The 16,098-nt window shown below is 32.4% G+C and overlaps 2 protein-coding genes across 2 annotated transcripts; one reads left to right on the forward strand and one right to left on the reverse strand.

The window, feature by feature from the left end:
- The first annotated feature begins 4,861 nt into the window (after nt 1-4,861).
- LOC148194373 (uncharacterized) lies at nt 4,862-5,425 on the forward strand. Its single transcript, XM_088097210.1, has one exon. The coding sequence runs from the start codon at nt 4,862-4,864 to the stop codon at nt 5,423-5,425; it is 564 nt and encodes a 187-aa protein (XP_087953336.1).
- A 7,342-nt stretch (nt 5,426-12,767) lies between these two features.
- On the reverse strand, nt 12,768-13,851 carry LOC124844652 (uncharacterized). Its single transcript, XM_047321629.2, has 4 exons — nt 13,674-13,851; nt 13,392-13,549; nt 13,187-13,264; nt 12,768-13,040 (listed from the first exon to the last, which is right to left on the reverse strand). Exons 1-4 carry the CDS (start codon nt 13,747-13,749, stop codon nt 12,906-12,908), a joined length of 447 nt encoding a protein of 148 aa, XP_047177585.1. The 5' UTR covers nt 13,750-13,851; the 3' UTR covers nt 12,768-12,905.
- Between the last annotated feature and the right edge of the window lie 2,247 nt (nt 13,852-16,098).

A 16,098-nucleotide genomic window follows, 5' to 3' on the forward strand; every position in this document is an offset into this window, starting at 1 on the left:
TAATCTATTTTTAATGTGTTACCTTTTATCACATTATTTGAACACACCTTCCTTTCTCATATAATTAAATTAAATAAAAATATTTATAAATTTGGAAAATCAATGTATATAAAAAAGTAAAGCATTGATTTTTATGAAATGAGGCCAACACCAATTTAATAGAAAGAACCACATCGATTCCTTTTAAATAAAATGAGGACTGAAGAGAGGAATTTTTTTTTTTGAGGCATTATGTTGAGTAAATTCTTCAAATATTAAGAGCCAAAAACCTATTAAGTCTTGGATTTTTTTAAAGTTTGTTAGTAAATTCATCCGTAATATAAATGCTAATTTTTTTGTCAAATTTGACAAAATATTTCTTATAAATTAATTGTAGAGTGTGAAAAATATGAAGAAAGAGGAGAAAGAAGACGAAGAGGATGAAAGGTGAAAGAAGAAGAGAAGAATAGAAATAGGAAAAAGAAGAATATGAAGAAGAAAAAGAAGAGGAATAAGTATAAGAAGTAGAAGAAGAAAAAAAAAATGAGATGATGGTGATAAAGAACTAATATCGAGATATTTACCGATAAATAATTATCAACTATCAAGATTCTTCAGTTTTTATTGACAAATTTTTCCTATCTAAATTTACCAAAGAATAATTTGTCGGTGAAATTTTTTCCTATTTTTTGGTGAAATTTTCCCTAAAGGACCTTTGGATGTTGATAATTTGTCAGTGATTTTGATTTAGCAATGGGTTTTTGTAATTACCAACAAATTGTCTCTTCAATAATTCTATTTTCTTGTGTAGTAATAATTGGAAATCAAGCTTGCTATTGGGTAGAATGACATCCAAAATTTTAAATTGAAAAGTTTATTAACATCTTAAAATTTAAACTAAGTGTATTTTTATCCTTATCAAAATATTGTTTTTACAAAGTTTATAACCATACAATATACTAATCCAAACTTCCTTAATATTAGTACAAATATTTACAATAGATAAAAATAAAATCAAATCTTTGTCTTCTTGCAAATCCTTTCTTGCATTAATACCTATATCTGCTCGTGTACATAGAAAAATCAGTGCAAGTAAAAACCATGTAACATCCCAAAAATATAGCTGTAAACTATACTTAAGAGTTCTTACATTTACAATAAAATAGAACAGTTGCAGGAAATAAATCTAACTTATATCCTAAAATAACCATAAATTAAAAACTTTAGAGAAACCTACACTGATACAAACCATAAGAGCATACCGATTGGTCATACAAGAAGTGTATCAACCAAACGGTCCTACACTGAGAACGAAAACAAGCACAAGACCGAACGGTCTTACCCTTAACGGAAACCATCCTCTTCTACCAGCGCCTGCTCCAGAGAACCCTCCTCACCTTCTGCTCACACCCACAGGGTGATCATTGCAATGACAAAGATGACCGAACGGACAACATGACCAGACAGGAAAATAAGGGTAAGCTAGTGTAATTTAATTAACTATGATAACATATCATTCAGACAAACATAAGAGTAAACAAAAACCAACATGTCAATCATGCAACAACCAAACATATATTTCCAGCAATGATCGAACATATAATACATGGAATGACCGACCACTTTTACTCTGACTGTCCGGACTGTATGAATTCTGTGTAGCTACGACGTTTTTGCACTCGGGTGATGTAATAGCTGGGATGCCCTCAATAGCTGCCACCCGAGGTTAGTCCGTTATACCTCGCCCAAGTTCACCTTATGGACTAGGACCTCCTGCTATTCTCACCCATGAGTTACTCTTCTTTACTTGAGAATGAGTAATCACAGAATATCAGGATAAACGCCAACTAAGCATAATCACATTCATACTTTACCATTCAATAACCAATCCTGAGATATGCCTCCTTGGAATACTCCTTCATATCCATATGAGACAAATCACATCATACTTTACTGCCATCATATTTCTTCATTCATAACACATTTAAGTAAAATCAAACCGAACGGTAAAACCACCGCTACACTTGAGCACAACCGAACGTGAAAGATCAACACAACCTATAGACAAGGCCGAACACCCTGTGAATGTTGGAGACCGAACGATTTCTCACTATCCTAGTATAGAACCGAACGGTAACGACTATCACCCATAAATATGACCAAACGGTCAATTTAAATAATAAGGCTCAAACATGAGCCAAATACAATTTGAGGGTCAAACACTATAACAACCGAACACTTAGAGCTTGGACCGAATACTAAGCACTTAGACCGAACACTTAGTGTTAGATCGAGCGGTCTTTCATTATCCACTGAACAGGACCGAACGATCCATACTAGATAAGGTTAAGGAAAAGGCTGAACACTATTAAGAACCAATCACCAGGGAAAGACAAAACACTAATACCAGTCCGAGCACTATCAAGACAAGTACCCTCCTAAAGTCGAACACTCTGAACTTAGACAATACTCTCTTAGGACTGAACACTCTAGCTTGACCGAACGGTCATTAACAGGTGAGGCCCATCAGAGGCCGAACACAGTTAGGACCGAACACCAATACCAGACCGAGTACTAGTGCAAGACCGTCCGGTCATTAACTGAGAACTCCACAAAACAGAACTCAGTTAAGACCGAACACAAGAGAAAGACCACCCACACCTAAAACCGAATGGTCATGAACTGGTAAGACTCTAAAGAGATCGACCCAGTTAATGACCGAGTACTTGAACACGGCCGAACGTCCAAATTAGCGTACGGTCGAGCGGTCAACAGCGCACCCTCAGCTTTCTTCATAATTCTGCAGAAACTACTGCAAAATTATGAACACATCAGACTTTACAAAACTAAACATTTTCAAAACTTCTAATCTTCTAAACACGAATCATATACACATTTACACCTATGCAAGAGTACCTAAATCTTTCTAACATAAATCCAAGGAATCCCATACCAGATTTCACTCCAAAATTCTGCATAAACAACAACCCAATAACCAAAAGATCTATTTTCCCACTTTTTCCACATTTTAAAGGTTCTAAGAATTCTAACAGGTCCAAAACAACTTGTCCAGACTCTTCCTATCAACCAACTCCATACTAAATCTCAATTCCCCAATTTCACTACTCAAATTCCTAGAAATTCACACGGTACAGTAACAAAGCACTACAGAAAACAAATCAACATGTTCACAGAATATGGCAGTTCACGAGACAATGTCGAGCACACCAAAAATCCAATTTCATACACATGCAAGATCATCAAACAACATTTTCATACTCAGAAGATCATAATTATATTAACTAACTTCCCTTACCTCTTAACCGGACCGAACAGCTCTACCACTTCATAAATTTGCTCTTAACACCAGAAAATCTCAAGAACCTTCAGTTCACCGATTTTTGGTAACGGACCAACCCAAAATACCAGAAAAGTGATCAGAAATAAGAAGAAGAAGCTGATGAACACATGCAACCAGAAACTTGGCTTGCATGTGCCAGGAAACAGAATTTCTAAGAAGAGGATGAACTTACCGACTCTAAGTTTGATTTTGATCGGTGGAAAAGAAAATCTTGACTCCCAAAATTTCTCATACTATGGCTGGTTGAAGAAAAGATGAAAGGAGATGAAGAATTTCTAGAGAGAAAGAGGAGAAAAGGTAGAGGCTTGAGTTTTAAAGAGATACAGATTCTGAGAAAATGAGATGAGCTACAGTTTGGAAAGTTCTATAAAATGCTCAATCTCTTTTATTGGAGACATCTGTCCCTCTCTTCCAAGTGTCATTTTCAGGAATTTGACAAATCACATATAGGAAATGAAAGTGTAAGCAATCAACGTTGAATTATAATACATGTAATTTTATTATCATCAATTTAATTTAAACAATTCGTATTATATCAAAACAATACAAAATATTCTTCGTAAATTCATTGATTTCGCTTTATTTTATAAGTATTTAAATTTTTTTTCTCAGTGGTTGATAAAGATAAATGAACCAATAATATACTCATTTAAATTCCCAAAGTTGCTTTATAACATCCTTATATTATTATTTTGATGTTAAACTACTATAAGTTCATGATGATAAATGAAAGTGAATTGTGAAAGCTAGAAAAAAACAATTCACACTTATGATTATCCATTATTTTATTTTTATTATCAATATATTGATATTTTTATTATGTTACAATTTGAAAATAAAGGATGTTATATGTAATAGTAAAGTCATCCTTTACTATTTAAATATTATAATAATGTTTTATATTTGACAACTTATGTAGTTGAGAGAAGAGTTGTTCTTTTTTCCAAATGCAAAAATTGTATTTTTTACTATATATTTTTAAATGTATATATTATTGAGATTACGGTCAAAAAGACAGTAATCGGCTATTTTAGTTTACCATTCTCGTTGTTCTCCCTTTTCTCAAAGAACTCTATAAATAGAGTTCTCCATTTTTCTTTTCAGTTGTAACAAGTAACTCATAATCAGTTTTTATTACTGTAAATAAAGCAAGAGCGTTTTCTTACCTCCGACGAAGCTTTTGTGCCGATTGCATCTTCCTTTCCCGGACGTCCATGTACTGGAGCACGACATTCCGATTTTCTCTTTAGCTACTGGAAGAGCCCTAGGCTCTGTCTCTCTCACGGCTGTCTGAACGAAGGATGTCTCTTCGTCAGTACGCATGTCCAAGAGAGACATTATGTTCTCACGGGCCTTTGCCACAATTGGGCCGCACAGTGCTCAGAGACATATTGGGCCATATTTTAATATGGTATCAGAGCAGGTTTTAAATCTACTCTGCTTCCGCTGCCCCTGTTTTCAAGTCTAGCATCTATTCTTGGACTGATTCTTGTTTTTACCTTTTGATTGATTTCTACTGTTATGGAGCACATAGATCAATCTGCTAATCCTACCAGCCCTTTCTACTTGCATCCTGGGGAGAATCCAGGACTCACTCTCATCTCTCAAGTTCTAAATGACAGCAATTACTCTTCTTGGAGCATAAGCATGAGAAGGGCTCTCCTTTCCAAGAATAAAATCAAGTTTATAGATGGGTCAATCAAGAAACCTCAAAGAAGTGAGGTTTTGTTTGATGATTGGGAGAGATGTAATATGATGGTTCTTTCTTGGATGATAAAGACTCTCTCTCCAGAGATTGCAGAAAGCGTAATATATGTAGAAGAAGCCAAGGAGCTATGGGAAGAGTTGAAAGAAAGATTCTCTAAAGGTGACTATTTCAAAATTTCTGATCTACTCCAAGACATCCACTCAATTAAACAGGGAGATAGAGGTGTTAGCCAATTCTTCACAGATTTAAAAATTCTTTGGGAAGAATTAGAATCCCTTAGACCTATACCCACTTGTACCTGTGATATTCCCTGCAGCTGTGAGCTTTCAAAGATTTCTCTGAAGTACAAAGAAATAAAACATGTAAATGCTTCTTGAAAGGGCTGAATGACACATACAATATTGTAAGAACCCAAATCCTTTTGATGGATCCTCTCCCTAACATCAATAGAGTTTTCTCCCTCATCATGCAACAAGAAAGGCAAGAGAGACAAGATTTGGCCACTGTCAGTCAGAGCCAAACTGCTGAAACCAAAGTTCTGGCCAGCACTGCTGAAAGAAACAACAACTGGAAAAGCCAAGGACGTGGTAATGGGCCACGTGGTCAAGGAAGGGGGAGAGGAAGGAACCCTAACTATGGAAAACAGTGCTCCTATAGCAATAAAATGAATCATACCATTGATGAGTGCTATTCCAAACACGGTTACCCCCCTTGGTACAAGAAACCAGACAACAATCCGGACAGGAAAGGAGACTGGAGCTCTGGCAATGTTTGTCAAAACAGTTCTGGTCTAGAGGGTGTTCAATCGGCACACCAGGTCAGCACCAACGCTGCCCTCAATTCCTTTACCCCTGAACAGATGCAGAAGCTCCTCAAAATGATAGAGAAGGTTGATGAACCCACTCACAAAATTAACCAGGTGCAGAGAGACAACACAGAGGTTAAACAAGGTATTTCTTCTTGGATTCTTGACACAGGGGCCACAGACCATGTGACCCATGATAAGAAAAACTTTGTTACTTTTTACAAAATTAAACCTATTTCTATTAGATTGCCAAACAACACTATTATCACTGCCGAACATGCAGGGACTGTGCAATTTTCTAAAGTTTTGGTTATTTTTAATGTCCTGTATATCCCAGATTTTTGTTTCAATCTGATTTCTGTCCAAAGTCTCATCAGAGGCTCAAATTGCAATCTAACCTTTTCTTTTGAGGTTTGTCAGATAAGGGAGAATTTTACATTGAAGATGATTGGGTATGCTAAACCGTCCAAAGGACTCTATTATCTACAAGCCATTCCTAACCCAGATCAGAATTACATTTCTAAATCTGTTTTCTCTTATGAACATGTTGATGTAAATTTGTGGCACTATAGGTTAGGCCACCCTGGACATAATACTATGAAACAGATATGTGCAAAGTTCCCTTATGTACAAATGAGTCCTGATATTGTTTGTGATGCTTGCCACTATGCTAAACAACATAAACTACCTTTTCCTAGAAGTAATTCTTTGACTACTGATTGTTTCCAAATTATCCACTGTGACATATGGGGCCCTCTTTCCACTTCTTCTGTCCATGGCCATAAGTATTTTCTCACTATAGTTGATGACTACAGTAGGCATACTTGGGTTTTCTTAATGAACAATAAAGGTCAGACAAGGGATTTATTGCAGAATTTTATTGTCAAAATTAAAAATCAATTTGATAAAATGGTCAAAACTGTTAGATCAGACAATGGCCCAAAATTTAACTGTGCTAATTTGTATGATTTATATGGCATTGATCACCAAAAGAGTTGTGTTGAGACCCCTTAACAGAACTCTGTTGTGGAGAGAAAACACCAACATATTCTTAATGTGACCCATACTCTTCTTTTTCAGTCTAATATGCCTAATGCCTATTGGTCCTATGCAGTTAGTCACGCTGTTTACCTGATAAATAGGTTGTCTTCTCCCATTCTTAATAACAAAACTCCCTATGATCTTGTTTATGATGCCCCCCTTACCTATTTGAATCTCAAAGTTTTTGGGTGTCTGTGCTTTGCTTCTACCCTTGAAAACAGCAGAAATAAGCTTGACCCAAGAGCTAGAAAAGGAGTTTTCCTTGGTTACAAAAGTGGTGTCAAAGGTTATGTTGTTCTTGATATGAACACTAAAGAGCTTTTTATAAGCATAAATGTTGCTTCTATGAAGACATTTTTTCCTACAAAGACCAGTGTAACAGCAGAGATGTTACTGACAAAGGAGAAGGTGGAGCCCCCTCTCTTAATGACCTCCTGGGCACTCATGACCTTATTGATGATGCAAGACATCCGGAGATGGATGCCACTGAGCAAATAGAGACGCAGCAGAATGTCACCGAGAACAACAACAGTGACCATGCTGCTCATGGTGAAGAGAATCATAGCTGCAGGAGATCTAATAGGGTTAGAAAAACCCCTGAATATCTCAATGACTATGTGCATCAGGTTAATCAATCCTTGTCTATGAAAAATAATTTTAAAACCCCTTATCCCATGTATGATCTATTGTCCTGTGAATTTTTTACAGTAATCTCAATATATATGAACGATGAGAGTGGATAATATTATCTCAAGAACATGTAAAATTTTGAGCTTGATCTAATGATTAATGAAGTGAGAATCAAATTATTATTGAAGTAACTCGAAATAGGAAATATGTAATGTTAGTTCAATTGCGAAAATTATATCTCTAACTACAAACCTCTAAGTGAAAATCTTGATGGTCAAAACAAAGTATTGGGTCTTAAGAAATTTTGATAAAATTTTCATCCTCATAGTGGTTAACGAATTGAAAATAAAACTTTTGTTAAGACAACTCAGAACTAAACATACGTGAAAACTTAATTTTTACACTAAAATAATCAAAATTATTTTTCTTAGCATAAACCTTCAATGATAAATCTGATCAGTTAAAAATTGCAACTTAATACAATAATTCATGATATTATAATCATAATTTTATTGACACAACTTAAAAATAGCAACCACCTGACACTTTAAAATCATTCTCTATATCTTTCAAAGCTCTTTCCATAATTTATCAATTTACTTATAAAACTAAATTTAAATAAAAAATTTAAATATAATTAACATAAAAATACTATTATAATTATATAAGATAACATTTTTTTTATATTATATATAAGATAACATTTTTTTTATATTATATATAAGATAACATTTTTTTCATATTATACATGAGATAACATTTTTTTAATAAAAATATTATCCATTTACATTGTAAATATTTGGATGTAACAAGTATTTAGAATAATAACACAATAACACACTACAAAAAAATTTGCATTTAATGGAAATTATTTGCTCAATGTTAATAATATATAACTCGACTAATGAATTTTACTATTGGAGGTTTTTAAACCTCTCTTAAGTTTCAAAGGTTTATTTATAAACCTTCGGAAAATAATCTAGGTTTATTTCAAATCCTAATAAATGTATATAATTATTTTGATTATTTTTATAATCAAATAATTAAAAAACTATAATTTTAATAAATTTTATTCTGCTTTTTTTTCTTCCAATTTTTTAGCTTATCCCTCCACTTTATCTTTTCAAATCCATAGTTTACTTTAGTTTAGCTCTCAGGGGAAATCCACCGCACTTAGCTCCCATCGCACTGCCTTGAACCGCACCATTGACCCTCTACTGCACTGTTGGCCCTGCACTACTTCATTGCATCTGCACTGCATCGTTGGGCCTGGTACTTTGTCGTTAAGCCTTGGTTTGCTTCAATAAAAAAGTAGGTTTCTTCTCCATCTCATTTGGATTCTTTAATCAATTTCTACTCTTTATTTATTTTATTTTTTTGGGTTAGATATTACCAACTCTGAATCTATCAGAACAGTATTCTAGTCCCTGAATTAGACCTTATTATAGTAGTTAAATAGAGATACATGATGCATGAAGAATGATTGATAAAATTTCATGCAGTTATTTTGGCTTCTTTCCATTAGATTTTGTGATTGAATTCTTGGTAAAGATCTTGATTATGCAGATTGTATTTACCCTGGACAAAGACAAATGCTTCCTCAGTGGTCAAGTGAGTCATGTTGCCGAGGAAATGGAAAAAGGAAGACACGAGACTCAAAAGAACATTTTATTTTATTTTTGTTAGGTCGAGGAGCTTTACCAAGGAGATATAAAATAAGACATGAATCCAATTGACACCATTCTTAATTAATTAGGGTTGCACAAAATTAATTAAAGTGCATTGAACTATAAATTAATTGTATTTAATTATATTTATAATAAAAATTGAATTGTACTATTTTATAGTTCATATAGAAAACTGAATTTGGACAATTTTTTGCTGGAGCTAACTTGACCAAATTCGATCGATTTTTGATTGGGACTGTCTCAACTATTTGTAGTCGTCTCCACCGAATTCTACTGATTTTCAAACAGTGCTGACTCGGTCAAATTTAGCCAATTTCGATTAGGACCAACTCGACTAAGTTTTGGTCATGGTCGTTCCACCCAAATTCGAACAGTTTTCGATCAGGATTGAATCAAGTGAGTTTCAATCGTGGCCGTTCAACCAAATTTGTCTGATTTTTGATCAGGGATGACTCGATCGAATTTTGGTTAAGATCGACTTGACTGAGTTTTTTTTGTGGCCTCCCTAATCTAATTCGGTCGATTTTAGGTGTAGGTTGACTCGATTGAATTCAACCAAATTTTGCTCTCTACCTGTTTCGACAATTTTGCGGAGTTGTCTTTTCTCAACTTTTGGTTCGACTCGACTCAAATAAACATTTTAATTATGTTGTTTATAGAAGAACCTATATTATGAATGAAGTAGGTAAATACTATTTTTTTTAGTTTAGTCAAAAATAGTTTATTTTGATTCAAAATTAGTGCAGTTCGATTCAAAAATTGTGTAGTTTAGCTCAATTCATAACAGTTCAACTCAATTCATATTATAGTTCAATGCAATTTAGTATAGTTCAGTGTAGTACATTTTGATAGAATAAAAACTATTTCAGTTCAGTTTGTCTAAACTAATTTTTAGTTAAATTCAATTCAGACAAACTAATTTTTAGTTCAGTGCAGTTCTTAATAGTGCAATTCAGTTCATTTTGTCCACCCCTACTTTCAACCTAAAATCTTAAGGTAATGGGTTAATAAGTCTTTATCTTTATATAGTGTTTCACTTTCTCATTTTTATCTAATGTGAGATTTAGACTCACTTGAATTTCCAACAATTTTGATTAAGTTTTTTTGGTGAATGTTATGCAATTCTCACTAGAAGCTCTCACTTACTAATGTTGTTTTTGTTCATGTAAGCATCATTCTTACAACATAGGCTTTACGGGAAAATTCCAAAAAAGCTAACACCCATGTAAGCTAGGGAGTTTATTTTCTATCAAATAACTTTTATACAAACTGAAATTTTCTCTAACAAAATTTACGATGCTTTTTTAAATCTCCCTTTTTAACTTTTTTTTTTCAAATCATTGGTTGGTTGTGATTTCTCTAGTTCGATTCCAGATTCAATAGGATCTCTAACGCAGCTGACCTTTCAGTAAGGACTCCATCTTAACAGTTCTTGATATAGTAACGTGACTTGTTCGACGAGACAAGTGTGTGTTTGTCTGACTTGTAAAAACCTTAACAGCCTGGAAGTATAAGTCTTGTTTAAAAATTATTATATAACTTTTTTTATTTATTTTTCACAATTTATATTTCTAATTATGCTACACATAAATTTATATCGTAGGTTTTCTTTATTATGAAAGCAAGTCAATAAACAAGATTTGGACACAAGTGATAGTTGAAGAATATAGTTTGCTGTGAAAATAATTTGTCCTATCAAGTCAACTAATAGAACAAGATTTGGACACAAGTGATAGTTGAAGAATATAGTTTGTTGTGAAAATAATTTGTCCTATTTTGTGTTTTGAGAAAAATATGACAGGTTTACATTTGTAGTACTTCGTATTCTTTTACCGTTTTGTGTTAGTTTTTCGTAATTAAAATTTTGTATTTGAATTTTAATATTTGTGTGTGTGTCCTATATATCAAGTCAACTAATAGAAGATTTGGACACAAGTGATAGTTGAAGAATATAGTTTGTTGTGAAAATAATTTATCCTATTTTGTGTTTTGAGAACAATATGATAGGTTTACATTTGTAGTACTTCGTATTCTTTTACCGTTTTGTGTTAGTTTTTCTTATTTCATATTTTGTATTTGAATTTTAATATTTGTGTGTGTGCGTATGCGTGTGTGCATGTGCGTGTAGGAGTGTGAGTATGCGAGTGTGTGTGTGTGTGTGTGTGAGAGAGAGAGAGAATATGTATGTGTGCGTGCGTGTGTGTGTTTGTGTGTTTGTATGTCTGTGTCTGTGTCTCTGTTTGTGTGTATTTGTGTATGTGTGTGTGAGTGTGTGTGTGTGTGTGAGTGTGTGTGTGAGTGTGTGTGTGTGTGTGAGTGTGTGTGTGTGTGTGAGTATGTATGTGCGCGCGCGTGTGTGTGGGTGTGTGTGTGTGTGTTTGTGTATGTGTATGTGTGTGTTTGTGTGTGTGTGTGTGTCTGTGTTTGTGTGTGTTTGTGTGTGTATGTGTGTGTGTCTGTGTTTGTGTGTGTGTGTCTATGTTTGTGTGTGTGTGTGTCTGTGTCTGTGTGTGTGTGTGTGTTTGTGCATGTGTCTGTGTCTGTGTTTGTGTGTGTTTGTCTCTCTGTGTGTCTCTATCTGTATTTGTGTGTCTGTGTTTGTTTATGTCTCTCTCGTTGTGTGTGTGTGTGTGTCTGTTTGTTTGTGTCTGTATCTGTGTGTTTGTGTGTTTGTGTGTGTGTCTGTTTGTGTGTGTGTGTCTGCCTGTGTGTGTGTGTGTATGTGTTTGTGTGTGTGTTTATGTGTGTGTGTGTCCGTGTCTGTGTGTCTGTGTCTGTGTCTTGTGTCTGTGTCTTGTGTCTGTGTCTTGTGTCTGTGTCTCTATATGTGTGTGTGTGTCTGTGTCTATGTTTGTGTCTGTGTCTGTGTCTGTGTGTATATCTATGTCTGTGTCTGTGTATGTGTGTGTTCGTGTGTGTGTGTTCGTGTGTATGTGTTCGTGTGTGTGTGTTTGTCCTTGTGTGTTCGTGTGTATCCTTAGATAAATGACGTAACAAAAGTTTTAATCTTTCATAATAGTAAAGTAAATCTTCCTTAAAATATTTTTTGCTTGTAGTGACAGCTAGAAAAAAAGGAACAAATCAACTAATAGACAATAATGTAAATTTACTATAAGGTAAGAAAATTATAATAACTGTAAGGAGATAAAAAAACAGAGTTTTATGAATGTTTTCCTAAAGGAACACTCTATTCCTTTTATAACATAAGAAGTAAACACCAAAGTAAATTTCCTTGTATACGAAACTTCTCTTCTCACATTAAAGCTGTACATTAACATTGTAAAGTGATTAATTGAAAAAAATAATGAGAGTTAATTAGAACCAGTTTGTAAGGAATTCCGACAAAGACACTTATTATCTTTTGGTGAAAATGGTAAACATGTATAAGAGAATTGAACATGTCATTTTACTAGTCAAGCGTTAATTCTTTCATCCAAAGTTATGTCACCTAATTAAGAAGTTATACCTTACTTTATATTTAATCGTTGAAAAAGTTACACGTGCCTCACATTTTTCTAAACTTTTGAAAAATACATTACATAGAGGCACGTGCTATTTAGATGACGGAGTCAACGTTGAAAGAGAGAGAGGATCAACGTTTGGCCGATATTAATTGTCATAATAAATACAAAAGAACATGGAATGGTCTAAAGAAAAGTCAATGGTGTCAGTTCCAAATTCAAAAGAAATGGATCAATTTAGTGACATAAATCTTGCAAATTCTTCATAGCTAACTCGACCATCTCCATCCAAATCTGCTTCTCTAATCATTTGTTCAACTTCTTCTTCGGTTAGCCTCTCTCCCAATTTCATCATCACATGTCGCAACTGTAAAAACAAAATGTCTCATTTTCACTCACAGTCTAATGGGTTTGGAAGTAAGAGAAAAACAAAAACTCTACGTGATTCTAATACGCAGGAAATGCAGATTGAGTTGCATGGCATGATATATATATATATATATATATGCTTACCTCAGTAGCTGATATGTACCCATCATTATCCCTGTCAAACACTTTGAACGCGTCTTTTAGCTCTTCGGTCAGATTTTCCTAACGAAAGGACAATTAAAATGTTTCATGATCTTTACTTATAGCACTCAATTATCATCAATAAACAAAGATTTTCCTCTCACTCCTATTTTTAAGAACAAACAATAGTTAACAATGGCAGATTTACCTTCATTCTTATTCCGATAACATTCAAGAACTCTTCAAAATTTACGCTTCCTTTTCCATCCATATCGACTTTACTAATCATTTCTTGAATTTCTTCTTTTGTTGTGTTTCCTTCTAATGACTGAACAATGGATATCAGTTCTTCCACAGTAATGAAACCTGGACATCATCACAGACATTGCAAATCAAAGTTAACTAAATATACTTTCATAAACATTTTACGTTAGAACTGACACACACACACATATGTATATATATAGGTTAATGATGCAAAAGAGCACACCGTCAGAATCCTTGTCAACAACATCAAAGGCTTCGTGGAATATAGCTATTTGATCTTCTGTCCATGCATTTGCCATTATTTTTCTGCAGCAGGCTAGGCTCAACTTAAGTGGAAATTAACCAGAAAGTTGTAACAGTACTTCGAATTTGCTTATTGGTTATTCGAAAATGGAGGGTGGTGGAAGAGCATGCAATATTTTTGTATTACATAAGGTTCCGTGATTTTCATTTTGTTTTATAGATGTGATGTGGGCCAGTTTTTTCTTCTGGATTGAAATAGTCAAAACACGTTGGATTTTCAAAAAGCTGGAATTATTCGAGAAGGGTGATAGAAATCGACTATTGAATGTATGAATGTTTCAAATGATGTTTTCTTTCTTTCGTTCTTGTTCCAACTCCCAACTACAGAAGGAATCATATTTGTGTACACTTGTTGGGGAATTGCACCACCTTCCAATTAATCCATGTCTACATAATTAGTAATTATCTACTCTAGGTCAACCTTTGATTAGTGTCATTATTTTAGAAGAAAGAATCCTCCTTTCTATAATAATGATCATTTTTTTTTACTTTTTTCACTTTTAAAAGAATAATTTTATTTCATTTTTTTTTCAACAATACTTGTTAAAAATAATTAAAATAAATTGATAGCATTATTTACACTAAAAGATAGACAAGAGTAAAAAAAATTAAAATATTTATTTTACATTTATTTATTGATTTTCTCAATCAATGCATCCTAGAGTTTTAAATTACTATTATAAACGATTTTTTCTTTTATAATTATGTATTGTCGGTTGTAATGAGCATCACCTTTAGGAACACAATTTTGATATTTTACTTTCAACCAAATTTATTTCGTATTCAAACTAACATTATTACAATTCAAACTCTAAAACATGAGACACAATTCAATCAATTTCCTCCTTAAATGCGTCAGACGATTTCATTAATTTAGTCTTCAAAAGAATAAAGAAATATTTAATGCCTCAAATATGCAAAATGACTCTTACGTAAAATGGGAATTTATATTATTTTCATTCATACATATATTTTAAAAATTTAATTTGAAATTATATAAGAAATAATTTTGTATGATGTGATATTCAGATAGTAATTTATACGTTTTACTAAATTGCAACTTTGGAGTAATTTGTTCTTATAAATAAATATTTTTTAGTTTCTAAATTTTTACTTAAAATTGAAATTACTCTACACTTAAGAATAAACACGTTATTATAAAATTTAACACTGTTAGATAATAATGACTATTCAACTTTAAATACGTGAAAGTTTAGAGATTAAAAATATTTTAAAATTTATTTTAAAAAACAACCAAATTAGTCCTTTCAAGAATTTTCATGACTAACTGACGAAATTTTATCGATCAAAATAAATTTGTTGGTAAAATCAAATTAACTAAAGGATTTTACCGATGCATTTTAGAATTTCAATTATCAACAAAAATATTTGTTCGTAATATATCCGTTATTAGGATTTGTTGATAAATTAAAATTTGTATTATCGAGAAATATTTTCGTCAATAATATATTTATTGGTAATTTTTATATTTAAATTTTTGTCAATATTTTACCGTTGATATTATCAAGAGATTTGTCCATCAATAAATTTTGTTGATAAAAGAAGTGACCAACTTTTCAATTTATATTTTGACAACTTCATATAAAAATTGTAGTAACATCTCCTAAAATCTGTCACTAATTTATAGTTTTATTATTATAAATTTTTTTTGTCAATAAATAATGTTAGTAAAAAATGATAATTTTTTTTGTGTCAAGTCTAATAAGATTTTTTATTAATCAAGTGAGTTTGGTGAGAAGAAAATAAGAGAAAGAGAAGAAAAAGAAGGAAGAACAAGAGAAAAATAAGGAGTCAACGTTAAATAAGGAGCAAGAGAAAAAGAAATAGAAGGAAAAGTAAAAGTAAGAGAAAGAGACGAAGATGGAGTTGATGTAAGATAGCAACTAAGAAGGATGGTTAGGAAGAGAGGAGAGAGGAAGAGAGGAAGAAGAAAAAAAAACAAAAAAAGAAGGAAAAAAACTAATAACAGTAATTATTAATTAATATTTAATAACAAATTTAGTTAAAAATAATTAACGAATGATATTTATTTATTAATAATTATTAATGAATTTTATAATCCTTTCATAAAATTTATTGACAAGAATTTTATTAATAAATTTTAACTATAGATAATCAGTCAATAAATTTAAATTATTAACTTTTTTATTCATAGATTTTATCCATCGATCAATCTTCTCGATGAATACTTACATTAGTTTTATTTCAAACATATAAATAAAATTTATGATATATAATATTATATATATATATATATCATAATTTTAGAATATTTGATTTTTCAGAGTTTACTGTGAATATAAATTACATGCAGTGTCTTTAAT

Source organism: Vigna umbellata, chromosome 8 (assembly GCF_029865625.1).
Source record: "Vigna umbellata cultivar VRB3 chromosome 8, Vumbellata_1.0, whole genome shotgun sequence".
Taxonomy (NCBI): Eukaryota; Viridiplantae; Streptophyta; class Magnoliopsida; order Fabales; family Fabaceae; genus Vigna; species Vigna umbellata.